The 26,203-nt window shown below is 41.4% G+C and overlaps 2 protein-coding genes across 2 annotated transcripts; both read right to left on the bottom strand.

Annotated features, from left to right (window-relative positions):
* Positions 1 to 1,057: 1,057 nt before the first annotated feature.
* Positions 1,058 to 16,785, bottom strand: rab11fip4a (RAB11 family interacting protein 4 (class II) a). The gene is made up of 15 exons (XM_053443506.1): positions 16,633 to 16,785; positions 12,804 to 12,891; positions 11,461 to 11,549; positions 9,205 to 9,368; positions 8,938 to 9,099; positions 8,289 to 8,423; positions 7,641 to 7,676; positions 7,322 to 7,430; positions 6,334 to 6,437; positions 6,005 to 6,145; positions 5,401 to 5,482; positions 5,084 to 5,221; positions 4,861 to 5,007; positions 3,741 to 3,884; positions 1,058 to 3,650 (listed from the first exon to the last, which is right to left on the bottom strand). Exons 1-15 carry the CDS (start codon positions 16,783 to 16,785, stop codon positions 3,534 to 3,536), a joined length of 1,809 nt encoding a protein of 602 aa, XP_053299481.1. The 3' UTR covers positions 1,058 to 3,533.
* A 3,514-nt stretch (positions 16,786 to 20,299) lies between these two features.
* Positions 20,300 to 25,678, bottom strand: coil (coilin p80). The gene is made up of 7 exons (XM_053443088.1): positions 25,285 to 25,678; positions 23,476 to 24,499; positions 22,433 to 22,522; positions 21,492 to 21,539; positions 21,322 to 21,391; positions 20,998 to 21,086; positions 20,300 to 20,721 (listed from the first exon to the last, which is right to left on the bottom strand). Exons 1-7 carry the CDS (start codon positions 25,533 to 25,535, stop codon positions 20,674 to 20,676), a joined length of 1,620 nt encoding a protein of 539 aa, XP_053299063.1. The 5' UTR covers positions 25,536 to 25,678; the 3' UTR covers positions 20,300 to 20,673.
* Between the last annotated feature and the right edge of the window lie 525 nt (positions 25,679 to 26,203).

Genomic DNA, 26,203 nt, shown 5'->3' with positions numbered 1-26,203 from the left:
TGTTCAGATAAAATTAACATTATGTTCTATTCGTATAAATATATATACTAAATAACATAATGTCAATTTTATATATAACATAACATGTTAATTATATATATCAAACTACAACGATAGGAAAAACACATGAAAGATAGGACTTATAATTCTAGGTAGTATAATTCTTCTTAAACTCTTGTGCCAGCTTGCTCCAAGATTACATTGCAATACAATATATATGTAATAGAATAGACTACAGTGAATAAAGCAATAAATAATTAAATCTAAAAATGTGGATATAGAGATGAAAGTATAAGTACAAGTTTATTATGAATGAAATAAAAATATTAAGTTCATACAGAGGGTTCGGGTTAGAATGTATTATCCAAGATAAACAGTAAAATCGGAGAAAATAAGAAAAGATCAAGCAGCAAATGTAGAATTTTAACATTCCACATCAGACACGTAAAACATATACAGATATTTCTGTATTTTCTCCTTATGGATGTCTATAGTTCTATTGTTTGCTTGCATTCCCTGTATTTTACTAAGAATAATGGCATCACATACATTTATTTTCCTCTGGTATTTTGTGCCTTTTTTAAAAACCTATGAGATAACATTGAACTACTACGATCAAAAAAGGATATTTACAAACAATTAAAGAAAATTAGATGACTAGATTCCTGTAATTCTAGACCAAATCCATCTTGAATTGCAAACCAACTTTAAGTTTGTTCATGTTTTACCATACCAGAATTGTATTTCCCCAAATTGAATAGAGGACAATCAGAACAAATTCTAAAAATGCACCTCCCACTTTGCTCTATTGTGTGTATGTGTGTGAGTGTGTGTCTGAAGGGGAGGCTTATAGGGAGCTCTATGCCCTCAAAGCATTTCTAGGAGAGAGCAGACTCTCCTGCAGCAGTTACATGTCCATGCCCAGCGATCCTTCTGAAGGGGGCCTGATCCACTTTCAAAGTAGACACACATGAACCGAACCTCTGAGGAAAGTACCACACAACCAAACCAACTTCATCATGCCAAAGCAAATGCATTTTATTTACACATCTAATTTGTACATCATCATCACATATATTTCCGTGTGCATAACATAAGTAAAATAAATCCGAGTGAACATGTGAGCTGTGACAGACTATTGTTTTACTATCATTATTCCAGGTAAATACTTTGAATATGACACTTGAAGTGTGCTATATCACGATTATTATAATCTACAAACACATACTTTTTTATTTTGTGTCAGATCTCTCAAAGAGACTTTCTAAGAAGCTGAATGACTTGCAAATACATAGTAACTACATTCTGTACATTTATAACATGTGACACCACAAATACTGTGTCCAAATAAATAAAAAATGTCAGTATAAAAAAAATGTTCACTTACAGTGGCAACAATGGGCAAAATCATACAAAATAATGTGTTAATTCCTCATATGTAAATGCACAAAGCCTGTAAAGGAACAAGCGAATAACAGTGGAAACAATCACTTGGTGACACGTTTGTGCAATGGAGCAAATCGAGCTTCATTAGTTATAAAGTATGATGCTCACTATGGCAGCTCAATACTGCTTCCTCACTGTCACACACGTGGAGTAACATTCTGGTGTGTTTGGTTAGCTTATCTACCAGCACAGTTAAATATTTAGCTTGATTAAGAGTAAATGAAAATAACTTACAACACTGGCAGAATCACATTTTAAGTGAGTGACTTACTCACTTAAAATGAGGTTAATGTTTTTTTTATTAATAAGGATACATACTTCAGTATTTCTAAAAACTATTTGGAAATAATTCTTGTCAGTCAAATCGGATTTCTCCCTCATTTTTTTATAGGCTAAGATACAGTGAATGAACAATTTGACTTAAAGACACCCTGTGCAGATTTTTCAACAAAAACATTTTTTCAACATTCAGTGCTTCTCATCAGAACACACTGTGTGTATACATCTAACAAACAAGTGCATTTTGGCCATAAGATAAGTGCAACTTTGCACAGACAAGTGTTGTTTTCCACCCTGTCAGATGTTTTTTTAGTTTCTTTTGTCAGCAAGATTACGCAAACAGATTTCAATGAAACTTTGTGGAAGGATGGGTCGTGGGCCGAGAAAGACCAATTACATTTTGGCACAGATCTGGACGAATCCAGGAGATTGGGAGATAGAGCGTTTTCTTGTCATTTTTACATTTCATCAATTTCCTGGGAAATAATTCATGGATCATGATGAAAAACTAAAATTAAAAAAACTGATTTAGTTTCATAAGGTACAGTTTGTCCTTGGCAGAGATATGTGCTATACCTGGTGCCATTCTAGTATTTTAAATATAATAAGTTCTTCATCACTCAAGAAGCAGATCCAAAATATAACTCCACTGATAACATCCAGCTTACTCATTTGAGATAATTGTTATTCAATGAACTTTAGAGAAGTTGTCCAGCTGTGTCTTTATGCTAAGCTAAGCTAACAACATCCTGACTCCAGGATCTGTTCTACAAAAAGCTGCAATCCCCAAAATCTTGAACTCTTTTTTTTAAACTCTTCCACTGGTATTTATTCATTCCCAACTTTCATCCTAACTTTAATATATATATATATATATATATAATCGTAGATCGGTTCGAAAAATCTGCTCAGCATTGCCATCAAATATATATTATGATTGTGAAGAATTATAGCAATCGTCATATTGAGTAGATTTCAAGTCTCTACAAAGAGATTTTCATAGTATCATGAAGTGAAAGAAACAAATGGCTGTCTGGAACACCTGCAGCATGACAGACAGCTTTGGCAACAGTTTGTAGTAAACATGCTAACTTTATATCTGGATTCTGATTCAGTCTGAATCCCCATCAGAAAAATGACAGTGTCTACAAGTAATAAAGTGAACAGTGGCAGTTACACTGGCTTCAAATATTAGAGGTAATAAAACACTGGTGGCACATGTAGTTCTGCAGTGACTGACAGACATTTCAATATTATTAGTGGTCCAGGAGGAAAAATGCTGTGGTGATGATCCCACTGATGAATAATACAGTACTGTGTGTGTGTGTGTGTGTGTGTGTCTGTGTGTGTAGCGGTGATAGTATTTACACACCGTAAGTATTTCTCTAAAGTAACTGTAATTGTTTGCTGCAGGGTTGGAAATTCAGAGTTGGAGCGATCCACAGGAATCGATCAACTGAACCTCACTGTAATAAATCGCTATTCTGTATTTCTGACAAAGTCGCTGACCAACAAGTGGTTATTGACCCCAGAGTTCTGGGAGCTTTAGTATTAAACTGCACTTGCTATAATCATGGGTGTTGACACATCAATCACGACTGACATTTGAAAGCCAAAATATGTCATTTCTGAAAGTAGACCACTCTCTCCTCACACCTCTTCCACTCTTCCCAGCCCTTCAACTGCAGCTAATTATCAGCATTTAATAATAATCAGGCTAATGGTCAGGTAATGGAAGCTCAACTCAACTACAGCGACACATGTGTTTTATGTGTGTGTGTGTGTGTGTGTTTGTGAGAGAGAGAGATTTAATTCTTGATCTCCAGAATAGAGGGGTTATGGTCGAGAATGGCCAGAATGATTTTGTCCATGTACTGCCTCAGACGCAGGTTGATCTCCTCCTGCTCCTTCAAAGCATCTACCAGCTGAAAGAGACAGAAAAGACAAACCCATTTGAAGGGTATTAACATCAAAATCAAAACTACGTTACATCTGTCCACCAGCGGCAGACTTACCTCATCTCTGGACGCGTTGTCGATCTCGGCTGCCAAGCACTGGGCCTTGCTTTGACAGGAAAAGAGGTTTTTAGCCTCATACAAACTCAGACTGAGAATCTGAGCGTTCAAGTCATCATTCTGATCCCGCAGCTTGTAGTTCTCCTGTGGGAGCAAATGCAGAACGAATCCTCAGAGAAGATTCTGGATGTTTGGTGTCTCTAACACAGAAAGTGCAGTACAGTATCAAAAGGTTGTTAATAAGGTAGTCTCATTTGTAAGTAAGAAAATATATAGGAGAAACATTATCACATTAACCAAAAGTAAATTTGTGCTATATAAAATGTCTCCATCTCAAATTACCTAAATTATTTATGACAAATAGTGATGATATGATATGATATCTGTCATGTACATATACACAGTCAATCTCTGTGCAGCTTGTGTATATTTTGCACTATTTGTGTAGATGTAGGTCAAAGTGAATCAACCAGAACAGTGTGACAAACCATGGGGAATAAAAAACATTTTAAGGATTGAGGCATTCCCTGCACACGTGTTCTACACATCATCACAATGTTTACCATCAAGTACCTAGACTGTAGTGGCCAATCTGTCCCTCTCCAGTTTCATGATGAATACAAACTTTGCCGTTGCTGCATTGTAGATCTGAGTGCCGCGCCCCTTTGGCCTGCTCTCTTTCCCTGTCACAGTCAGACTCACCATTGGTGGTCCTTTAAAATATCTATTGTGTTATCATCATCCTCTGCAGAACAAGAGACCTTGGCTTTACACTGGTAACAATGCATTTCATCTCGTGTATCCCCCCTCACCTATCCTGACCAGACATCTCTAAAAGTTAATGATCTGGAGTTTGGTTCGGTGAAAATGTTCACAAGCACTTTTGTAAAAGAACACACACACACACACACACACACACACACACACACACACACACACACACACACACACACACACACACACACACACACACACACACACACACACACACACACACACACACACACACACACACACACACACACACACACACACACACACACACAACAACAACAAGGTCATAAATGAAGACAAGTGAAAGACCAGACGAACAAGTTGGAGTGTGTGTGTGTGTGTGAACCTGTTTCAGTCTCTTGACTTCATGTTCCATTTCACTCTCCCTGGTCTTGGCGTTGAACTCGGATAACCCCTTGCCTTGCCCAGGATGCTCCATTTCCAGCTTAAACAGCTGCAGATACTCCAGCTCCCGGCGCAGATCATCAATCAGCTGCAAGAAGGAGATAAGATCGAATCCAAGTGCTAAACATTATTCACGTACTTCTTTGTTAACTAGATTGACTTGCCTCTTGCATAGACTCCTTCTCCTTCTGAAACGCATGGCGGTTGTGCCAGAGCTTGTCCAGTATCTTCCTGTAAAGGTCCATCTCATCTTTCAGCCTCAGATTAGTGTCCTCCAGCTTGTCTGTCATTCTCTGCTTCTCCTGCAAAGTAACATACAAGTTGGGATAATCTGCTTTATTTAGGACGGGTCTGACCATCTATGCAATTAACTTACACTTGATTAAAATAGTATCATTACTAATAAGAATTATGGCCAAAAATACAAAGAACAATGAATAAGTAATACTGTAGAATTATCCTTTCAGTGAGCCACACTCACCTGGTCCAGTTTCTCGGTCTGAGACTTGAGTCGACACACATTTAACTTCATCTCTCCATTTTCCTCTTCTAATTGCTGTAACCTGTGTAACACATATGTCACTATGGCAGTACAACCAGCATCACAAACTTCAGGTATAGTACTCTACACTAGTTTGAATGTGCTAAATGAACGTCCCTGTCTTTCAAACAATATATGGACAGAGGTAAAGACTGCAACAATCCTGCCAGCCTGGCCAACTCTGTTTCTGGAGAGACCAGTATGTCGTCCACTTCTTTTTCTTCTTCTATTGTTTAATTCTGTCTCAACTTCCTGTAATTGGTCAGAAATTCTAAATGATCCAAAAAAGTGTTTTCACACAGCAACCGAACAATGACTCAGTTTGAGGCAGACCAAGACCACTTCTTTTGGAAGGAATTATTTTGGCGCGCTGGTATGTACTTAGGTGTGAGGAACTTTCATTTCACATCTGTTATTTTGTTGTAGAGTAAACAAGCTAGGTGTAATTCTTGATAATGTTAATCATGTGGAATATGGGAATAAACAACAAGTTAATGATGTGTTTTGTCTTTGGGATGGATGGTGTATTTCTTGATGGGGTTACCTGTTACAGAGCAGGTCCATCTCAAAGTTTCTGTCTCGCTCCATCTTGGTGTAAGCCTCCCGGTGCCTCTTGCTCTCCTCCTCCAGACACTGGTCTGCCCTCGTTTCAGCATCCTTCACCTGCTCCTCCAGCGCATGGACCCTGGAGAGAAAACACAGGCACAAAGTGTGGAAAAAAATGTATTACACAAAACATATGCTATGTTTAACACAGTGCTTCAGATGGAAGTGTATTATTCCTAGATAGTTATCTAGACAAGCAAAGCAAAGAGTTTAAATTTACTCTAACAGAAAAAAGCACCTGAGGTTTGTGTGTGTGTGTTTTCCTACCTGTGGACTAGTTGTGTGTTTTCATGTTTAAGTTTCGACTTGAGGTCACCGTTTGCCAGACTTTCACTCTCCAGCTCTGTCACCTTCTTCTCCAAATAACTGACCTGAGGGAAACAATCAAGCCTTTAACTCATGAGGCTGAAGCTAGAAAAGAGCAAGGTTTGTGTTATACAATTTGTATCATAAAAGTTCCTACTGTCTCAGCCCCTAAACTGAGGGTGAGAAGGTTGAGGTTCAGTTTGCTTTCAGTGTCTCGCTTTAATTCCACTAGCTTATATGTAGCATGTCAGCGTTTCCCCTCAGGTTAAGAAGAAAAGTCCTTAATTTTATATCAGGACCATTAAAGGTTCAGTGTTTAGAATCTACTGATATCTAGTGGTGAGGTTGCATGTTGCAGCTGAGTCCCCCTCACCTCATCCTCACCTTGCAAACATGAAAGAGAACCTGAGGTAGCCTTCAGTTGTCATAAAACTCAAAGGATGTTTAGTTTGTCCAGTCTGGGCTACTGTAAAAAACATGGCAGCCTCTGGAGAGAGGACCTGCTCCTGATGTAAATATAAAGTATTTAAATATAAAAGACCCATTCTGGTGTAAAGAAAAAAACAATTCGTACATTTGAGATGAAACACACTTTTGAAAACATCACTAGGATTAATATATATTACATTTCAGCCAGTAGATCCCTTTCAATTAAATCTTACACACTGGAACTTTAAAGAGTTGAGAGCACAAACAGCATAAAATCAAAATGAAATCTAATTAAATTTTCTATATTTGTTTTCCGTCTTTACATTATAACAAACATGTTTAGGATCATTAAGAAGAATCATCTGACTTTAGCTTCAAATTCACCTCACACATAGAGTGGAACTTAACTCTGAGCAAGAAATGGAAAACAAGCATTCTTTTAATTAATATACTGTACAGAAACTGCATGATGGTGCTGATACATATCATGTAATGTGTAGTAGGGGGAAATGGTTTGTACTTTCTCTGTGATGTCAAGATCACAGGAGTCGATGCTGTCGGTGAACAGATCCTCGGTGCTGCTGCCCTGACTCGACCCAAACACACTGTGGTTGGCCTGGAACAGCTGACTGCAGAGAGGAGAGGACACGGTGGAAACCAAAAGCACTGTTATCACGTCATCACCCCCTGAACAAGCTGAACAAGCTGAGGCTGTGTTTCGGAAGCTGCTCCTCTATCACAGCTCTAATCATCTTACTGCTAAATGGTGAAGCCATCACTCAGAGTCACTGCAGCAGTTTTATTGTAATGCTCATTAGTGGGAAGGTCAGGTCACTCACCGTCCAAATGCTGTGCTGGTTATCTTTCTGTTAGGGCTGAAACAAGAGAGAAACTCAGTCACACACACACACACACACGGCTTTGCAGTTTGTGCTGTTTACATTCTACCTTCTGTTCCTACTTCCACTTCTTTATACAGATTCACTTACTCCAACCACTACCTCTGCTTTAGTGCTGACACTGTTCCTGTCCGCTGTTGGCTCTGCTTAGAGCGTTTGGTCTCTGAGACCATTATCAATGTCACAAACTCTTATGATCTACTTTGCGTAATCTTTAACCAAAAAAACGCTCTTTGTTCCTGCGCTTTATCAATCTCTCACAAGCTGCTTTCAGACATGCATCGAACTCCAGATAATATGTGTAAACACAAATGTCCCAGCAAGAGACTCTGAACTTCTTCAGAGTTTCTCCTTTCAGGCCCCAAGCAAATACTCTGAATAATGTACAAAAGACAAAGTTCTGACCCGATTGTGCAGATTTTCTCCAGATTTCATGTCTGAAAATGGTTACATAGAGAATAACTTACAACCAGTCACTCCACCAGACTGGGATATGGTTGCTATAGTAACATATAAGTCTCCCCTTTAATATGGATGCAGCATCTTATGCTGGGAATTTATAAAAGTGTTTGTGTGTGTGTGTTTTACCTGTTGGCTTTGAGGTTTCGAAGTCGAGCCTCCAGGTCATTGAGCAGATTCACCTTCTTGCAGCACTGAGAACAGTAGATGTCCAGCAGCTCACTGTTATATAGTTGCCGCATCTTCTGGGGCGTCTGCCCCGCACTGCAAATACAAAGAATATAACAACTCTGTGAAACAATTCCTATAACGATTCCTGAGGAATCGTTTCCCATTTTCAGTTTTGGGGACAGACAACCTCTCTACATTTAACAGTGGGTTTAAAACCTTCCTTTTTGATAAAGCTTATAGTTGAAGCTGGCTAAGGTCTGCCTTGCGCAAGCCTCTATCATTGTAATTGTCATTACTGCTCCCTTCATCTGTGCCAGTTGTAAGTATTTTGTATTCCTCACAAGTGACTCTCTCTGAGGTTTTGTTTTTGTAGTTTTTCCGCTCTTGTCGAGGGTTAAGGGCAGGAGATGTCACACCTTGTTAAGTATGAAAATTGTGATCTATGATAATAAGCTCTACAAATATGATTTGATTGTTTGATTAATTAAGTAATGTTTTGTAACTGTAATTACCATTTCTTCTTAATTTATCTATTGCAAAACATTGCTGAAAACAGTCAAAATCTAGATGTGCTCATTTAGAGTGAGCACATCGCCAGACCACCGACCTCGAGGGAAGCGATGATCCCAGATCTGAGAAGCCATTTGTTCGGTTGTCTTCTTCAGGGCAAGGGCTGCTGGGAATGAAATCCACATCCTCCCCCTCACCGTAGTCCTCAAACTGCTCCTCACCAGAGATGACGGACGTGGACGCTGAGCCAGCGAGTTGGCTTGGGTGGCATGGGAAATACAACGACAATGAGGATTGACAAAGTCTAAGAACAACCAACTAACTGGTCCTAATCTGGGCTCAGTCCCCCTGATGTGTGACTGACCTGTCTTTTCGTGTTGGGTGCAAAGAGTCAGAGGTGTTGGCGTTTTCAGTGCTGCTGTCCATGTCACACTCCCCATCAGGACCACAACCCTCCCTGTAAACACTGCATTCAGGGAAGGAGCGGGTGCACATGATGATTGGATTGGGCAGCCTGGCCTCACCGTTCTACACAAACACAAGAAACACATGTGTGAATATTAAACACTTGTGTGTCAGTAAATGCGCTCAATAATAAGAGGGACAGGAGTTTTAATATTTGTATTCTGTGCATATTATTCAGTACAAACACAAAACCACTTTGTGATTCAAATTAAATAACATGGGGTCCAATATAACTTTTGCAAAACTATAGCCCGACTGGCAGAGAAAGCAAAGATATCTCAGGGTACTCAAGGTTGATAGCATCATTTTACTACCGAAAATCAAGTAAGGAGTAATAACAGTAAACTCAGTATTCATATAACACTTGCTTTTTTATGTGTGTGTGGTGTGGGTGTGTGTGTGTGGGGGGGGGTGCTTGTGGACTCTGATGATTTGTTTGCTGTGATTGGAACTTGCAGAGATGTAATAAACCACTATCACAAAAGCTTGAGTGAAGTGAAATTATCCCTACAGTGGCCAAGTCAATGTCACAGGCACATGCACTGTCAGTGTAAAAAGATGTGGGAACTTCCGATTGGAGTTTGTTGTTATTTCCTGTAACAAAAGGGATATTAAAAAGACATTTGAAAAATGTATCCACTTGTAATATGCAGCGAATGACTCATACCCACAGTCTCCATCCAGATGGTCGGATTTAAGTAATTAAACCTGACTGCTCTGACAAAACAAGCACAGATTCAACTGTTTTATTATTAACTCTTGAGTCAAAAAAGGAACAGAGAGATGTGACACATTTTAAACGTCATTACATAAATTGTAAGTACAGACCTTCTCTAAACTTAACCTCCGTAAAACAAGATTTGCAGCAGTTTCAGACGAAAACTACATGTAGTGACATTAAGGTTAGTTCAACAGGACACAGCAGCCTGGCATAACCTACAACACATAACCACAGCTTCTGAGGACACAGCAATAGTGATGTTGTTCTGTTTAACACAAATTAAACCTGGTTTTAACTTCAATCTGCAATTGAATAGCTTTTTTCTCTTTATTGTTTCCTCACATAAGTATTTCATTTGATGTGGTATCATTAAGTATGTTTTAAACAGAATTAATAAAACTATGTGGCCTGTGTAGTATTTGGCCTGGATGATCTCCTGGATTGATTTATCTCATACAGTGTGGGAGGTAGCGTGCCCCAGATCAGTCTTTTATTAAATTATGCATGTCACTGTCTGGCTACACCCAACGATTGGGCCATGGCAAGGTACACAACAAGTCTCCCTCTTACATACACACATGTGCACATGCATGCACACCTCACCAAAAAAAGTGTGTGAGCCACATGTCCCCAGTCCAGTCCAGAGCCGGTGTGTCCTCCTAATAACCACCTGGCATCTTTTATCACAAAGGTAGTACTGAGATGAACCCACCGTCTTCCTGAAGCTTGAAGGCTCCCTGTGTTCAAATCTCGACCAGAAGCATCTCTCAGCACAGCTCAGTCATTTATATTCCAAAACACACTGAAGCTTTAGCTGGGACAAAGCCACACCTCCGTCTCACTGGGTGCAGCCCACTGGCATGGTGCTGGTTTGTGCTGGATGGGCGTGCCAGTTAGATGTGACACGTGCTCTGTGCTTCGACTGGTTCATTCTATGGTATCTCGTCCCAACAAGGACGACTACCACTGATTCTCCTAGATCCTCATCCATCGTTTGTCAGCTAATGAAGCTCAGAGTCGCAGCCGTCCCCTCATATACCTCAGCACACCATTTAAAAGGGTTCCCCCACACACCAGAACATACCAAGCAGCCCAGCACCCTGGCCAAATGGAGAATAGCTTTCCTCGCTCGCACTCTCTTGTTGCTAAGCAACAGTTCAGTTAAGCTAATCTAGTCCTGTACTGCTACATACACACAGTAACGTGTGATATTTTGCAATACACAATATATTTGTTTCACTTATGCGGCTGTACATGGTGGAATCCACTCATATTGACTAAAGCAGAGTTTCAGTAAATGGAGGCTCATATGGAGGCTCATATGGAGGCAAATATAATTAGAATAACCGCACTGCGATTTTATGCCTCCAACAACCAGTGCAGTCTCTGTGTATCCAAACTTTGGCTCAAAAATTCACAGAGAACGGACTTTACCTGGTAAACGTAACCATTGTCGGTAACAGATTGCTGGTTGGAGGTCGCACTCCGAGGACCCACAGCCATCTTCAGAATCTCCTCACAACCTGGAAGAGAGAGAGAGAGAGAGAGAAAGCAATGTCAGTGGATTGACAGTGAGTTAAGATTAAATAACAGCAGTAGATGCTTGGTGAAACTCCCTCCTCTCAGACAAACTGCCAGTTACACTTGAACATACACAGTGTGGTGGTGGTTGGGGGAGAGCTTGTTGTTGCGGAGTGTTTAATGGTGTATTGGAATAAAATGATCTCACTGATTAAGAGTGGGTCTGAGACAGTAAGCCAGTCAGGAACAATGGCAGAGGGTTTATTAACCTCAAGGAAGTTTGATGGGTAAAAATAATGTTTGCAGTCAAAAATAATGTGTGCAGTATTTCTAGCGTTTAAATAAACTTATATGAAGCAGAGTCAGCTGCCTACGACACCACCTTCGATCCTTCATTACCCCTCAGATTACTGTCACTACTGACACAGAACTGACTACTGAATCAAAATGGATGATAAACAGACACAAATAGCTTGTGGTAGGCGCGAGCTAGCTCAGCACGTTGTCAGTGTGAAAACACACCAGCAGCTGCAGGAGCCCAGACAGAGACTTTTCCAAGAACTCAGCGTGTGTGTTTAATCAGCGTGATGGGTCGGGTCACGGGTCCAGAATTGACTTTGAGATAATTGAGGGTAAGGAGTCAGGTCCAGTTTGGAGCTTTGTAGGTGTGGGCTGGTGCAGGTTTGCAAAAATGGACCCGTGCAGAGGGTACATTTACACTTTGGAGCTAAAGGCAGTGCACAGACACTTTGCATTCAGAGACAGTTGTTACACTGGGATTCAGAACATATGATCAGTGTCAGCAGAATATAATTAAGTGGTTTGCTTTTTATCAAGCCTGTATTGATTGAAATGTGTATTCTTTATCACCGGTGCCAGGCAGTTAGTTATGTACATACAAAGATAAATGAAACCAAAAAAGGTCTGATTTATGGAATATTACATCGTAAGTGAGCACTGTAGATTTTGGTTTGGAGGAGGGAGATGGTATCAGCTTGAACTCATGTTTCTCCTTCTGTCAAAGATGATGTTACTTTCAGAAAAGTGCTGCAGGAAGATTATTCAGGACAAATTTTTAAGACAAGGAGATTGACACTATTCACAGTCACCTCTGTACTGTGAATATGAAGGAACAGTTACTAAGCTTAGCACAAACACAGGTCAGCTGCCTCTGTCTGAAGGTTCCAGAGGTCTCTTACCAGTGTGTCTACAGCTTATTACACACATGGATTAAATAAAGTATTTAGCTTTCTTACCTTTGATAGCAAACACTCCATGGCAAAAGTCTTTAAAGTTGATTTTCCCATGAGCATTAGGATCCAGGTGCCTGGTCAATGCCTTCACCTGCAAGAGATAGAAGTCAGAAGAAGTTCATTTCATTAATATAGCACTAAATCACAAATCTCTGCCCCACATGTCTCCATAAAAAAGGACTCAATTGATTTGAGATCTGATCACATTCGGAAGTGGTCTGGGATGCATTTTGGTAGTTTGAGAGCAAATGTGTCCTGGGCCCAAGAGATGACTGATTTCCAAATGTAAAGCTAGGGGCATTGATTCCAGGCCCTGCTGGCTCTGTTCTCTCGCTCTCACACTGACAGACACTGTATAGTCAGTCTGGCTAAAAACAACATCATTTATATTTGCAAACGGAAATGAAGTATGTGTTTATTTGTCTACTAGTGATTAAAACTCTCAGAATGGATATTAATACCAGACCTGAACAGGGCCAATAATGCAGGTGTCAGTTGTATGAGGACGATCATCAATTAATACTATTCTGCCAATTCTATTTATTTTAAATGTAGCATTTATCCTTTTTAAATGGAGCTGTCTTCGCAACATGAACAAGGACTAAACAGCATGTCAGAAGAAAATCATAGATACGGCTGCGTGATGGAGACTAGTAAGACCTGTAGGATACAGGGGCTTCAGTAATTATTCAGAGCCCTTCACTTTTTGCATTGTTTTTGTGTTGTAGATAGATACAATTTACATTTTGTATCAGTCTACATTGAATAACTCTATAACAAAATGCAAATCTCTCATTTACATAAGCATTCACATCCTATGCTGGGATATTACAAACTGTGGTCAGGTCCATTTTTGTTTGATTTAATTATCCTTGAGATGAGTCTCGAACTTTAGTTGCACAAAAACAAATATATCCCGATAACCAAACAAATATAGAAAGACAAAGCATTTGTATGAAATGCATTTCATGTGCTTTGATAAATATCGCATGTCATCTCTAGTGAGTGTGTCCTTGTGTACAGTAGAGTAGCAGCAATGTGATTACAAGAAATACACCAGGAATAAAAATCTCATTTCAGACTGAATGCTGCAATCTGACACTTCAGTGAACTCTCCAATCACACAACCACTCACATCAGTGTCTATGGTGATGAGAACTATCTGATGAACAAATGTAAACACAGGACTGGTACAGAGCATCATCTCATAGGCAGTTTTCAGCAGCTCGGTGGATCATTTCATTACTTAATCAACCACCGATCCGCTCAGACTCCTTGTGAAGCTCTCATCGCCATGGTGACAACGAACACAGAGATGGGAGGAGAGCAGTGGAGAGGGGAGGAGGACCATGAAAAAGTACCTTCCTTTTAGCACAGCTGAGTTATTTTTAGCGATGTGCTCTTGGTGCTCAGCCGCCATGACAGCTTCAAGGAAAATCCACTCTCTCGGTTAGTTATCATTTATGTGGAATGATCGGTACATTCCTGCCTGAGGTAACACTGCCTTCTGTCTCTCCTTAGATCAGAACAAACGTCATCAAATATCCTGGTGCAAACAAAAGAGTTTTTCCACCACAGGGACAACAATGTCACTGATGCATCGGGTGGTAGTATTTATGCATTTAAAAAAAGAGCGTGTGCATTAGAAACCAGTGAAGTACTACAAAAGTTAGGCTTCAGAATATAATCTACATCATTGCTCTCAACATTCCCTGATTCTTAACACATGTATTAAGATTAGCTCGGCCCAACACGTAAAGGTACATTCAAACAGATTGTTTTTTTGCTTCTTCTCCACCAACCAAAGAAGTCACTGCAGTGTGTTTATTGTAACAATATCTGTATTTAACAAAGTCTCTGCTGGTTGGATTTCATTACGTACTGAAAAATAGATTAATAGATCAAATATGGAGACAATGTCAGCATATACACACCCTACTATTTCATCACACACAAAGAATCTGGCCTTTGACAATTAAATGCTCCATAAGCATATACATAACATTACAGAATACTCTCACTCCACAATCCATGAGCTGTAACAGAGCAATATACTGGGCAGAGAAGCTGTGCGAACACCTCTCTCCAGATATCATTTCAAACACACTGATAAAGACCTTGAATTTTTCAGCACAAACTTTTAAAATAACCAAGATCTAAACAGTATTTGGCTTCAAATATTTACAGTGTGATGTGGTACTGGTGCGCTCTCCATGGTACTGAAGCTAAGGCTGGAATTGGCTGTGGCTCCTTCTGTTAGGCCTAAAACAGCACATCACCTACACACTTAAATCTCTCTTTGTAGCTAGTCTGTCAATATGTATCTCTCTCTACAAGCTCTCTACACCTAGATTCAGGATCGTTTATCCCATTCTTCCAGACGAATCTCTCAAGCTCCTTCCGATTGGATAAGATGAGTCTTGGCCTGACATCTTCAAGTCTCTCAGAAGATGTTAAAGATACTATTGATTATGGCCCTTTGAACATAGACTGAATGGGGAAATTCACTTTACTTTTTAACTAGATTGTCTCAGTTGCTGCTGCTTGACCGGCTCATGGAGTCAGTCACAAGTGGAACACAAAGAACAAAAAGTCTGATTTAAATCTGATTACCCAAGAATGCTCATCTCCCACAACTATTCAATTACACCTGCAACGCATCACTCCAAATCATTAATCTGTCATGGCTTCACAAAAAGAGGTAAATTCCCCAAAGGCCACAGTGCAGATTTAACTTTCAAACATCACACAGTGGACAAAGCAAGGCAATAGTCAGAATGATGCAGAAACATGAATGTCTGCTCCGCTGAGGTTTCTGGGAGTAGTGAGACCACCAGTGGTAGAGGATGATACCAGTAAATGTACAGCACATCACGATGACTTATATCTAATGGAAGGTCAATAGTGAAATGGTTAATTTTTAAGAATTGTTTAATACCTGACAAAACTGATGAAAAGAATCAAAAATGTAAATACTGACGATGCTATCGGCGTAACACCAAGCATGGCCTACAACGAGGATAAGTAAAGCCATTTACCACTTTAAAAACAGTATGGTCCTAATGATAAGATTTAATTTGTGCAAATAAATACAAATAACCACTGCTATATTAGGTAACCTGCTGGAATAGATTGATGTCAAAAAGATCTACTTCATTTTAAGTGAGGGTGTTTTAGGATTAACGTAGCCCAGTTAAGTCATCTTAACAGCCATTTTAATGCCAATTAGGGCTGTGCAGTAAAACAACATTAATAATAAAAAAAATATCATTTCCATCAATAGCAATATAACAAAAGTACGACATTTTATGCATACATATATCGATAAATTGCTTATGCATTGTGCAAACACAGTGAGGAGATAAAGCACATGATAGATCGAGAGTGTGTTTATTAAGTGTGACAGCTTTCACTCTGGAGCGGATCCGTCTTTACACTTGAGATGATAGTGATCGTGATATTATATTGAAGTCATTTGTGTCCTAGCGTCTAGCCTTAATGCAAATACCAGTGTTTTCTTTCAAGGTTCAAGTCAGAAACAAGATCTCTTACAGTCGTGAGCCTGATGTGTTAAAACCTGCTCTTCCTCTGGCTCATCGTTTAAATAACACGGAGCACAGAGGACACATGTCAGGTGGATGTGGAGGAGGCGAACTGACAGGTTTCTGTCTGGAACAGCAGACTGACACATCTGCTGCTGGCGAACGTGACAGTGGTGAGACGTGCATTCAATACGCAGGACGGCTCGTGTGGTTAAAACACACGATGAACCTGACGGAAGCCAGTTGGGATACAGGACGTGTGGAGCAGCTTGTGTGAGCTTGGGTCTCACCTCGTCTCCTTGTCCGAACTGAACACCGAGGTCCAGCAGGTGCTCCACCCGGATGAAGCCGTCGGCATCCTCGTCACACACGTCGAAAACCTCCTTGAGCCTCCTCAGGAACTGCAGCAGCTGCTCCTGGTCTGGGAAAACGTGGTTCGCCATCGCGTAGTGGGCCTCGTCGGCGGGAGACCCGGGTTTCTTCGTTAAATGGACGGCGAGAGAACCGGAGGGACGGAGGCCACCATCGCTCTGCTGCTCCGAACCTGAACGCACCGCTGCGGCCGAGACCTCAGCCTGTGGTGGCTGTGACGTTAGCAGCGTCGCTGGCTCGGGAGAAGTCACGGAAAAGAACGATGAGTTACGATTCGGAGACGAGGCGTTTGCGTCACAGGCCGACTGCCAATTAATATTACGGCAGGCCTGTTCCCATGGTAGCCACCCGTCACTTCCTGCTTCCCACAGTGCAAAATTGTTTTGGCCCAGATTTGTCCAACACCCCACATCCAGCCCACACACGTGGAGGCATGATGGCGCCTCTGCAGCCATCAATCAATAATCAATTCTTTGAAAAGCCCATATTCACAAATCACAATTTGTCTCATCGGCTTGAAGGGATAGCTCGTCAAAAAAATTATATTTCCCTCATTATGTACTCACCACTATGGCAATGGAGGGGTGGGTGAAGTGTTTGAGTCCATAAAACACTTTTGGAGTATCAGGGGTAAACAGTGTTGCAGCCGAATCCAATACAAAGGAAGTAGCTGGTGACCTTCATCAACAGAAAAAAACAATGTCTCCATACTGCTCCATGTGGTGTCAATCTAGGGTGGCCAACTCCCTTTAAAATAAACAAGGGACTCCTCATTGGCAGGGCCGGCCGACCCCATTGCCTTCACCCTTCCTGGCGTGGTGAATTCTTTTAGCCCCATATTTTGTGAGTGAAATGATTTTTTAACTATTTGACCCTGAATTGAATTATATGCAGATTTTTGAGTGACATGAACAGGTGGAAAACAAATTCTTATCCAGCAATTCACTTTAATAATAAACTAAATTAACTGAATAAAATAAGAATCTTTCTTAAACAGAAACCTGTCTTGCTTAACTTAAAACTGTATTCATTAATATAAAACAATAGATAGAAAGCAGAACATCCATCCTGAAATAGTGCATATTTTTAGTGCAATAACAAAACAGAATGTCTGTAGAAAAATTTTAAACATATCTGTGCCTCAAAGGCCATGACTGTAGGCTACAGTTGTAGTAATACAGGAAGAAAAAAAATCATGAACTCAACAGCTCAATACCACATTATGTGGAGATAGCCTACTTTTTCTACTTGTATTTCTTTCTAAAGCAGTGTCGGCGTCTGTGTCACTGTCATCCATGTTGCTTTGCTGTCTTCTACTATCTTCTCCTTATACTTACTTATCTTCCACTATCTTCTCCGCGAGCAACAGTACCTCCTCGACCAATGGGATGAGCGTATTCTGTATCATCATACTCGAAGTGCGCCACACATGATGTGGGTGATGATGTGCGCCGCACGATGATGTGCGTCGCAGGACGATGTGCGCTGATGTGCGCCCCAGGAGGATGTGCGCCACAGGATGATGTGCGCTGCAGGATGATGTGGGTGATGATGATATGAGCCGCATGATTATGTGCGCCGCAGGATGATGTGCACTGCACGATGATGTGCGGTGATGATGATATGGATGATGTGGATGATGTGCACGGCGCCCCAGGACGATGTGCGCCCCAGGACGATGTGCGCCGATGTGCGCCCCAGGATGATGTGGCAGGATGATGTGCGGTGATGATGTGCCCCGCAGGATGATGTGCGCCGCAGGATGATGTGCGCCGCAGGATGATGTGCGCCACATGCTGATGTGCGCCGCACAATGATATGCGCTGCAGGATGATATGCGCTGCAGGATGATGTGCGCCGCCGATGTGCCCCGAAGGATGATGTGCGCTGCAGGATGATGTGCGCTGCAGGCCGATGTGCTCCAATGTGCGCCACATGATAACGTGGGTGATGATGATATGCGCCACAGGATGATGTGCGCCACACGATGATGTGCGCCACAGGATGATGTGCTCCGCAGGATGATGTGCGGTGATGATGTGGGCCGCAGGATGATGTGCCCCTTGATGATGTGCGCCGCAGGATGATGTGCGCCGCAGTATGATGTGCCCCTTGATGATGTGCGCCGCAGGACGATGTGGGCCTCAAGACGATGTGCGCCACACGATCATGTGCGCTGCACTGTTAGTGGGTCGGCATTGCTAGCTCTACGTTCAAACCTCCTCCTTTATCCGGGCTTGAGACCAGCAAAATGAGCCAAAAGAGACACTCTGGCAGAGCAAGTTTTCTTCTTTTTTTTCAGGGTCCTGAAAGGGTTCAGTTTCACCACGTTCCACACTAGAGGTCTGGAAATGTCTCGATTCTTAGATGCATCACGATGTGGACTCTGCATCGATGAAGAGACTGAACTCAATGAACAAAACACACTGAGGACGTTACTCAGTCGTGCCAGTGACGGTGAAACCAAACTGCAAATAGCTCTCGTCGTGTTTGCAAAGCTTTGGCTTCTTCTCAACTGGCGCATCGGTTGCCTGACTTTTACGAATCAGAAACTTGTCCATGGTTGTGTTTGTTTGCTGATACAGTGTGTGTTATGTTAATAAAGTTGTAATTGCAACGTCGTGGTCTTGTGAGTGTGTTTGTATGTGTGGCTTGGAGCGACTGTCAATCCAGTGTCTGTAATCCCTGACAATTTACTCTAAACAAGATCATTTACACCAAGTTTTAAGCCCAAAACTTTTGGATTTGGCTGCAACAGTTTATCCCCCGAAACTCCAAAAGTGTTGGATGGACTCAAAACACCCACCCCTCCAGCGGCTGAGTGGTGAGTAGATGAGTACATTTTCATATATCGGTGAACTATCCCTTTAACCCTCAAAAAGAATAAGAAATATCTACTAAAGAAAACCCATTAACAGGGGGAAAAACGTAGAAACCTCAGAGAGAGCCACATGTATATCAAGCAGTGTTGTTCTCATCATATCCATGATCAGCTGCCACCACAATCAGGACCAGCTCCCGTTTGCCATATCTGGGCCACAGCATAACCACACCAACCAAAGGTGCCCTTAAGTTCTGTTGTGCTGTTAGGACCATATTCATAATTTCTCACATGGGCCACAATAGGTTCACATCCAGACCACACCTTACCTAGACATGAGTTTTTAGATGAAACCATGTTTAGAGTCCTAGTCACTCTAATGTTGCAATTTTCTAATTTCTAATGTCATCCAAAGGTGCATGTCATCTGTATAACTTCATGTTAGCATAAAACACTGAAGTATGTTGATGTCCTACATATTAAGTGCGACAACATTACTATTACTGTCTAAAAAATACCAATTTAAGATACAGCATGACTGTAAAAATTATACTTGATACAATGTAAAAAAAAGGATATTGCATAACTTGTCAGGCTTATAAACGTATATAGACGTATAATCTCATAACCCAGACTTTTGAAATGTTCTGCATCCCTTGACCAACTTTGACTATTTTGTATCTATCATTTCCACCATTTCAACTAACCTTTTTTCTTTTTGATTGATTAAATAATCATTTAGCCCTCAAGAAAAAAATCAAATGTAGTTTTTATTAAATTTTTTATTAGAAAACACTTTAAACAAGACTGATATCCACCGTCACATCATTGTATAAAAAACTAAGCCAGTGTGTCCCAGCCCTGGAAACAGTCAGTCATTCTACCTACATTTTCAAATAACTGGATTTAATATCTGAACACGATTTAAATGCAACAGTTAAAAAAAAAAAGGGGGGAAGAGGATATAATCAATCATATTCACTTCCTTTCCTGTATCAAATCCTTTAGCTAAAATATGCCATGAAAAAAGTAACTCCAGATTTAACCTAGGAGCACAATTTAAACTTGACATAAAGTAAATGAGATAAAAAGGCGTCTCCTTCCTGCAGTATCAGGTGAATGTAAAAACTTGTCTGATTTAAATGATCAGCCTCGGTTCCAGTAGGGAATCCCAGCGCTCTGTCACCTGCGGAGGGGAAGGAAAGACGCTGGTTAAACTAAGATTAAAAAAAGGATTCAAACATATCATCGCAAACAGTACCCGAATGCTTTAGGCTTAATATTTCTGAATATGTAGCCGATTTTAACCAAGTCCACCTTTCTACTGATTGGATGTGTGAATGAGCTGACTCAGAAGAAAAGGGCTATGAACTGGGCTCAAAGACAAAAGACTGCTTTGGTTTTGACTGTTTGTGCTAACAGCCTGTGTCATTGTAATTGTAGCTACATTGCTAAGGCTTACCCAAGCACCTCTGGACACGGCATACTCTACACTCTCTGAGCCATCAGCGTTCTGATAGACCAGGTCAAACTTTCCGGGTTCTACAGGAGCTGAGAGAGATGCAGAAAGTGAAGAAAGGAGAGCATTACAACAGGAATTCCTCTAATTCGGATTCCACCAGTACCTTTTTGAAATTCGAGTTTTTCAATTGATGTTTTTCCCAGAAAATGTTGGACGTGAAACCAGTCTTTCACACAATGAATTATTACTTTTAAACTTGGCATTTAAAAAAAATATATATATATTATATTAATAAATATTGTGTCAGTGGTGAAATGACCCTACCTTGAGAGGCATGAAGGAGTTGCAACTCAATCTGTTTGGTTGTTAGGTCGAAGCTCACAATCTTTCCCTCCTAAAATGCACAGTAACATGGTTAAAACGGTCAAGTGTCGTCTACCTACTTTCTGACATCAGTCATATTAGATTATTGCAGTAGATAGGATTACACTCACCTTATATTCTGATATTTCTGGCGCATAGTTCTCACCAAGCTCCAGCAGCTGTGAACACACACAGACATGGATAACCTCCAAATTAGCTACAATCTTTAGATTTCAGTCTTTAACTAAATCTATTAACACTACGGTTTTAGATTGAATGATGTGATCCGTGTCACGATGAAAGATGCACCATGACATGGTTCACCACCTGCATTTAAAGACACAACCACCACATCATAAATCATCATCACTGCAAAGGTTCTGTCCTCTTAAACTTTCACTCAGGAGTCTGGGACAGACAGAAGGCCTCTGCCTGGTGATCAAGGTATGAGCTGGTGAGTGCTGTACTAAAAGTGGAAATAGGCGAGCAAGAGCCTTAAAGTAATCAGTAACATCTTAACATACATTCGCAAAAACATACTGGGAGCCAGTGTAAACAGGAGTGATGTGATCACATCTCTTGGACTATCAACACTTAATATGCCCTGACCATCACTTTCATGGCTGAGACACTCTGCTGAGACACTCTGCTGATGCTCACTGTTGTGCTGTATGCAGATGTGGAGCACCTGGAGTCAGTGATATATTCTTTGCTAGTGTACAGTGTCTGATGCTTTCTGTCAGTTACTGGAGTACGTTAGAATTTGCTCACTGTCCTAAGCGGCTTTAGTGAGATCAGTTTCTCTGGAAGATCAAAGACAAACAGACAAAGTGTGCTAGGACACAGGTGGAGAACAATGTATGATATTATTATTTTAATAACAGCTGCTTTCTGATCCTGTTTCAGTGTCTCTTTTCATGAACCAGCTTTGGTTTACTCTAAATCCAAGAAACACTCTTGACTCTGCTTTGTCTGTCTTTTTTTCAAATAAAAATGTACACAAAATGTACACAAATAAATGTACAAAATCTACTTCCCCAGCTGACTGTCTCTGAGATGAAAGCAGACTTACCTTGAAGGCGATCCTCTGCCCCACCTGAGGGGGGGCGGCCAGCAGGGGCAAAGAGCTGTAGTCCTGTTTGGGGCCAGGCTCCACTCCATTCTGCAAACAGACACATGCAGGAGACCAACAGGTTAATGATCCTGATCCCTTCTAGTATTTTCAGAATGGACAGGTACTAAAATGACATGTGGAACATTGGCTGTTTGTAATTGTTCTGCCAATGATAAAAAAATGTGACAGAAGGAAGACTTGTGTATTCTGAGATTTCATTAATGTAACTAAATTGTTGCCAAAACCCTCCCCTGAATAGTGCTTGTCCAATCATCGCTTAGTGACTATAATTAGGTACAACCTGTAAAGCTCACATTTCTTCACCAGTTGAAACGTTGTACCTGGAGTTACAGTAAAAGTTTTCAATCTAAAAAAAGTGGACGACAGCATTTCCACACTTTTCCATTTAAGTAGCTCTATATCTCCGGGGTAGTGTGGACGTCAGGTGTATTCGTAGCGAGGTTGATGTTTTTGAAAACAAAAACGTAACAATGTGGATGTAGTATAAAGATTCCTACAGATCTTTCCATAGTAATCTAAAGGCCATGGGAGACCTCCTGAGCTGTTCTACTTCAGTCCACAATATTACCACCACAATAAACATGGAGATTTAAACCATGTTGCTCGTTGTTTACTGCCTTGCAAATGTTCTTTTGTAGAATCACACTGGATATGAGAGGAGCACTATTGAACCAAACATATTGAAAATACCCTAACAAGAAAGTGTACACAGCTACAGGTTTATAAAAATGCTGGCTGAAATAAAATGGTGGAGGACTGAAACAATCAGCACTGCAATCTCCACCCCAAGAGTTTCAGTGTTTTCATACAACTACGCCCCCTGCAGGGACTTTTTGGGGGTAAAATGATTTCCTAAGACCATGGTCTCTGCCGTGGAAACCCAAGATGTCCCTGCAAAGATTCCTGGTTCCAGGGGAAAGTTCCTGTGGTCAGAACAGGGCTATAGATGTATAAGTGGGTGCGTACACATGCAAACAAACCTGGATAACCACTGACTTGTTGCTCAATGAATCCGTCTGGTAGCTTGGCTCCCTGGATCCATTAGAGCTGAACTCGAAGTTGCCAGCCTGACCTCTGCCTCTACCCCTTCCCCTGTCTCCATGATCCCCACGACCGCTTCTTCCACGGGTGGAGCCTCTCCAAGGTGACTGCAGACCCCCCACACCGAACCCCGGAGGCAGCATTGGTTTTCGGATAACCAGCTCGATCTCCTCTTCTCCGTCGGAGCTACGAGGCTCCGCAACTTTGCCAACAGGAGGCCGGGCCGGGCTGCCAGTCTTTGCACAGTTTGTGGACCGCATTGTGGAAGAAGCCGGATGAGATTTTGAGGTGTCGTTTATTCTGCTTTTTGGAGATGAAGGGGTTAAAGTTTTGTTTTTTGCTGGGACTTTCTTAACGCTGGGGCCCTCATCAGAGGAGGAATCCATTTCTGAAGACGATGACGAGGCACGTTGCGTTTTTTTGGGGGTGGGTTTAACGACTGTAGGTGCCTTTGAACTAGCAGAGGTGGACGAGGGTTTTTTGGGGGCCGGTTTTGGGGCAGGTGGTCTTTTGGGAGCTTCATCTTCCTGACTACTGCTGCTACTGGAATCTGAAGAAGAGACGGTGGGCTTCTTGCTTTGTATTTTTCCTTGTGCTTCTGGGGCCTTCTTGGTTCTTTTAACTGGCTGCTCAACACTAGCTGATGCTTGTTTGGTAGCTGGAGCTGGTTTGGGGGGGGCAGCGGGGCTCTTTTCCTTGGCCTTCTTCTTCTTCGTCTTCTTTTTCTCTGCGTGCTCTTCCTCTGACTTCTTACTCCTCTTGTCACCTGAAGCTGGTTTAGCCTCCCCCTCCACACTCTCCTCGCTACGCTTTTTCCTCTTTTTTTCCTTCAAGTCCACACACACTTCAGTTCCTTCGGGCCCATCGTCCTCTTTGGGTCTCTGTCTCTTTTTACACTTTTTACTTGATGTAGTTGGAGAGCTGCTGTGCCCGTTCACCTGGGGCAGAGAGTCCACCTTTACCCTGGAAAAGAAGAAACACAGTTTTAAAAGGCAAAGCAAAAATTTTCCAAAATACTTCTCGCCCTTTTGCCCTGAGAAAAATCTTTTACATTTAAAGTAAAATAGAAACATTCCCATATTATTCCAGATGGGAGAAAATCTAAAGCTTTCCTAAAGAGGCCTTCAGACCGAACAGGTCGACCACCTGTGAAGCACAAATCAGGTCATACACCACTTTCAAAAAGGTTTAAGAGTGTGTGTAAGTAACAAATTCCCTGACACCATCAAAGTGTTTAAGGTTCAGAGTGTATGATTTATAGATATCTAGTGATGAAGGTGAATGTTGCAGCTGAATACCCTTCACCTCAACTTCCCCTTCCGAACATGAAATAGAACCTTTGTGAGCCTTTAGTTAACTCACATGGTGTTTAGTTTGTCCAGTGTGAGCTACTGTAAAACAACTTGCAGACTACCCAGAGGACCTGCTCCTGAAGTAAATATAAACTAATTAAATATAAAAGGTCCCATTCTAGTGTAAAGAAAACAACGATTTGAACAACTTAGCAGATAATACATAGTGACAACATCACTAGGATTATTTTATATTCCGTTTCTGCCAATAGATCTCGTTCACCTGAATCTAACACACTGGAAACTTTTTAAATATTCTTTCATACTTTTGTTCTCTTCAATGCCTGATGTTTGATTCTGAAGTTCTGCTCACTGTTACATGTTTGAGTTGCAGTGTATCTCTGCAGAGGCCTGTTAGCGAGGCTTCCCTCGCTGCAGATGCAAACACACACGCACCTGACGCTGTCGTTGTCCCGCACCACGAAGATGTGCTCGGTGTGCGGCAGGTAGCAGTCGTCCACGAAGAGGCTCAGGATGCTTCCGGAGCTCAGCTCGAACTTGTCCCTGATGACGCTCTCCAGATCCGCCACCACGCGACACGCCTTCAGGTCCACGAGCAGCCAGCACATGCGGCAGTGGACCACGGCCGGCGGCGGGTAGTCGAACAGCAGACGCACGCGGATGAAACTGCTGCTGTTGGCATCCATGACGCACACCGAACACACGCCACACGCTACACCGGTGATCCAACGGAAACAGAAAGGACTGCTTTTCCGGTGAGGTTTTTCACAACAAGTGTGTTGACCCGTGAGGGATTTAGCAGCCCCCGTTTTAATTCTCCTCCTCAACCTTTTATCACACAGTCACCTGAAGACTGTCACACCTCACTCTTCTTCTTTTTGTTATTTACTGGTGGGTGGCCCCTATGGTTAAGTGTGCTTTACCTACCTACTACGCCACCTACTATGCTGGAGTGTGGGTCAGAGTGTTGGGTCTGCAGAAATAAAACATCTCCATTAAACCAGTTTCTTTAACAAAACTCAAACAATACTTCATATTTACCTTCTCCAATACTAAACATATTCTTCAGGTGTAACTCTTCCACCCAACATCTCCTCTGTAGTTGTCCTCTCTCTGTGTTATATATCTGGCATTGACAGATGACATGGACCACAGTATCTTTCCCTAGGCCACTTTCACACAGTTTCTTCAAACTCAAAAAGTATCAGCAAAGGATTTACTGTTATCATTGTTATTAGAATTATTTCTGTTAATGTAAAATATCAAGATCATAACAAAATGTAATCAATAATAATGATAATGCTTAATAAAAAATGCAATATAACGGCTAATATACAAATCCTGTTTCAGGGTT

Source organism: Pleuronectes platessa, chromosome 16 (assembly GCF_947347685.1).
Source record: "Pleuronectes platessa chromosome 16, fPlePla1.1, whole genome shotgun sequence".
Taxonomy (NCBI): domain Eukaryota; kingdom Metazoa; phylum Chordata; class Actinopteri; order Pleuronectiformes; family Pleuronectidae; genus Pleuronectes; species Pleuronectes platessa.
Note: the sequence above shows the minus strand (reverse complement) of the source record. Positions and strands in the feature narration are given on the sequence as shown.

What these genes read in the sequence shown, in the direction of transcription:
- rab11fip4a (XM_053443506.1), bottom strand. Translation starts at nt 16,785, where the DNA reads ATGGCGAACCACGTTTTCCCAGACCAGGAGCAGCTGCTGCAGTTCCTG. An exon ending in ATGGACCTGCTCTGTAACAG is followed by an intron (nt 5,483 to 6,004) that starts GTAACCCCATCA and finishes TGTGTTACACAG; the next exon opens with GTTACAGCAATTAGAAGAGG. An exon ending in ACAACGCGTCCAGAGATGAG is followed by an intron (nt 3,651 to 3,740) that starts GTAAGTCTGCCG and finishes TGTCTCTTTCAG; the next exon opens with CTGGTAGATGCTTTGAAGGA.
- coil (XM_053443088.1), bottom strand. Translation starts at nt 25,535, where the DNA reads ATGGATGCCAACAGCAGCAGTTTCATCCGCGTGCGTCTGCTGTTCGAC. An exon ending in GGCAGAGGATCGCCTTCAAG is followed by an intron (nt 21,540 to 22,432) that starts GTAAGTCTGCTT and finishes GTGTGTTCACAG; the next exon opens with CTGCTGGAGCTTGGTGAGAA. An exon ending in CCGTGTCCAGAGGTGCTTGG is followed by an intron (nt 20,722 to 20,997) that starts GTAAGCCTTAGC and finishes TCCCCTCCGCAG; the next exon opens with GTGACAGAGCGCTGGGATTC.